Genomic DNA, 2,500 nt, shown 5'->3' with positions numbered 1-2,500 from the left:
CTACACAACAAGATATACCGTCTAATGATTACGAAGCAAATGTTACACAACAACGTATAACATTCCAGTGGATTTAACACTGGACTATTCCTTCCATACTTCCCTTAAACAATTCAGAAAACCGTAAACTATCCCAAGCTTACTTAGTATATTCCTTCAGTCCTTTCAAGAACCAAACTGTATTTCTGTACATAGACATTTTGGGGAAATTTCAGTCAACGTCTTCTTTGACAAGATCGCGCGTCCTTTCTCCTCTCAAGCGTCGGCGGTGACTGGCTCGAATTTCCGTGACGTTCGCTTATATAATTCTCAAAAAAAAAAAGAAAAAGAAAAAAGAAGAAGATTATGGAATTCTTATATGCTTTAATTTCTTTTTAAAAACATTTTAAAAAAGGTTAGTCTGATTCTGCTGTTGTTATTTTACTTGGGAAATCTGTGCGTAAAGCGTAATTTCCACGAATGAGGAATGTCATTCTTTATCAAACTTTTAGGAGTATTCATGTACATCTATTGCATTTACTCTAATATCCTTGGAAGCGTAAGGATCGCAGCTGAATAATGTAAAAGAGAAAGAAGGAAGGAACAAGAAAGAAAGAAAGAAAAGAGAGAATGAAAGGAAAAAGATGATGAAGAAGAAGAAGAAAAAAACTACAAGTCATGGTTCCACGTGACTCGCCGCTCGAAGCTGTGTAGAGATTCGCAGCCACGCAACAGGGGAACATGCATGCACATGCAGGCACGCAGACAAATAGACAGACAGATAGATAGATAGATAGACAAATAGATGGACGGACGGACACACACACACGAGATGTGTATGTGTTGTGTGTGTGTGTGTGTGTGTGTGTGTGTGTGTGTGTGTGTGTGTGTGTGTGTGGTGTGTGTGTGTGAATAACAATTATACTTATATGTATACATTGATAGTCATATATACTATGGTAGTATCTAATTCTACTGAAGCTGCAGGATCAAGATTGAATTACACAATATTTTCATTATAATCACTTTACACTATATACAATAAATGTGCACCAATCAATATATAGAATATACACAGTAGAGATAGAAAGAGAAAGCGAGAAGAGAGTGAGAGAGAGAGAGAGAGAGAGAGAGAGAGAGAGAGAGAGAGAGAGAGAGAGAGAGAGAGAGAGAGAGAGTGAGTGAGTGAGTGAGTGTGTGTGTGTGTGTGTGTGTGTGTGTGTGTGTGTGTGTGTGTGTGTGTGTGAGGAGAGAGAGAGAGAGAGAGAGAGAGGAGAGAGAGAGAGAGAGAGAGAGAGAGAGAGAGAGAGAGAGAGAGAGAGAGAGAGAGAGAGGTGAGGTATTTCACCCCCCCCACCTCCAGGTCCTAGTTATCAGATAGCATAGATAAGCACAGCAGCATAGCGTCGTATAATCGACTAAGTGAGGGTAGTGAAACAACACTGAATATCAATTGTGTTGAGATATAATGCAACAAGGCAATCAATCACCCCGGCACTGCGATGGTTGACACACCTATGGTCATCCCAAAAGTTTCAATAAAATACTTTAAACGTTGTATCTTTACACGGTGGCCTTAGTACAATATCTCATAAAAAGGTTCCCCGTATTGATGAGGAACCATTAACGAAATGTACACAGTGGCTACGTGTTTTGACGTCGTTGTGGACGGAAGGAACCGTATTCTGGCAACGGTCAGGCGTGTGAACGTTTTGTTCTCCGGACATTTTGCGTCAGATTCTGTCCGGCGAAGAAGAGAGAAAAAGAAAGAACAGGAGAGAAGGAGAGAGAAGAAGAAAGAAGAGGGAAAAAGAAAGAAAAAGAAAGAAAGAAAGAAAGAAAAAAAGAAGAAGAGAGAAAAATAAAGAACAGGAGAGAAGGAGAGAGAAGAAGAAAGAAGAGTGAAAAATAAAGAAAAAGAAAGAAAAAGAAAGAAAGAAAGAAAGAAAGAAAAAGAAGAAGACAGAAAAAGAAAGAGAGAGAAAAAGAAAGAAAGAAAAGGAAGAGCGAAAAAGAAAGAAAAAGAAAGAAAAATAATGAAAGAAAGAGAGGTCGACCATAAAGATGAAAAAAGACGTAATAACAGAAATAAAAGAGAGAGAGATAAAGAGAGAGAGGTCGACATTAGAAAGATATTAGAAATTAAGAAAACATAATAGATAGAGAAAAAGGAAGAGAAAGACAGAGAGAGAGAGAGAGAGTCTCGCTATTTTTGGAAGCAGATAATGTAAGAAAATGTGACAAGGAATCGAGAAACAAGCGCTGGCCTTTAATAATAACAATAATACTGATACAAATACAATTACTAATACCATATCAAATACTAATATTACTGATACTGATAATCAATCAATAACGGTATGCTCATGTTTGAGCAGCCGTGGACCTCTCCACCATCCTTCGCCACTAAACTCGATCTTACGCTTTTCTTTCCACTTATACCATCGACAGCCCGCAAATATCTTTGATATTGTCGCTCAGTCTTGTCTTCGGTTTGCCTCTTCCTCTGTTTCCTATCACC

At 38.3% G+C, this 2,500-nt stretch overlaps 1 protein-coding gene across 1 annotated transcript in view; it reads right to left on the bottom strand.

The window, feature by feature from the left end:
* The window catches only part of LOC119575466 (dehydrogenase/reductase SDR family member 12-like), a 9,654-nt gene extending 9,367 nt beyond the window's left edge, over nucleotides 1-287 (bottom strand). Inside the window, 1 exon segment of the mRNA XM_037923112.1 lies at nucleotides 144-287. Within this exon segment, the coding sequence (XP_037779040.1) occupies nucleotides 144-199 (56 nt within the window). The 5' untranslated portion in view covers nucleotides 200-287.
* Nucleotides 288-2,500: the final 2,213 nt, after the last annotated feature.

This window comes from Penaeus monodon, chromosome 1 (genome assembly GCF_015228065.2).
Source record: "Penaeus monodon isolate SGIC_2016 chromosome 1, NSTDA_Pmon_1, whole genome shotgun sequence".
Lineage (NCBI taxonomy): Eukaryota > Metazoa > Arthropoda > Malacostraca > Decapoda > Penaeidae > Penaeus > Penaeus monodon.
The sequence above is the reverse complement of the archived record's forward strand: the minus strand, read 5'-3'. Positions and strand labels throughout refer to the sequence as shown.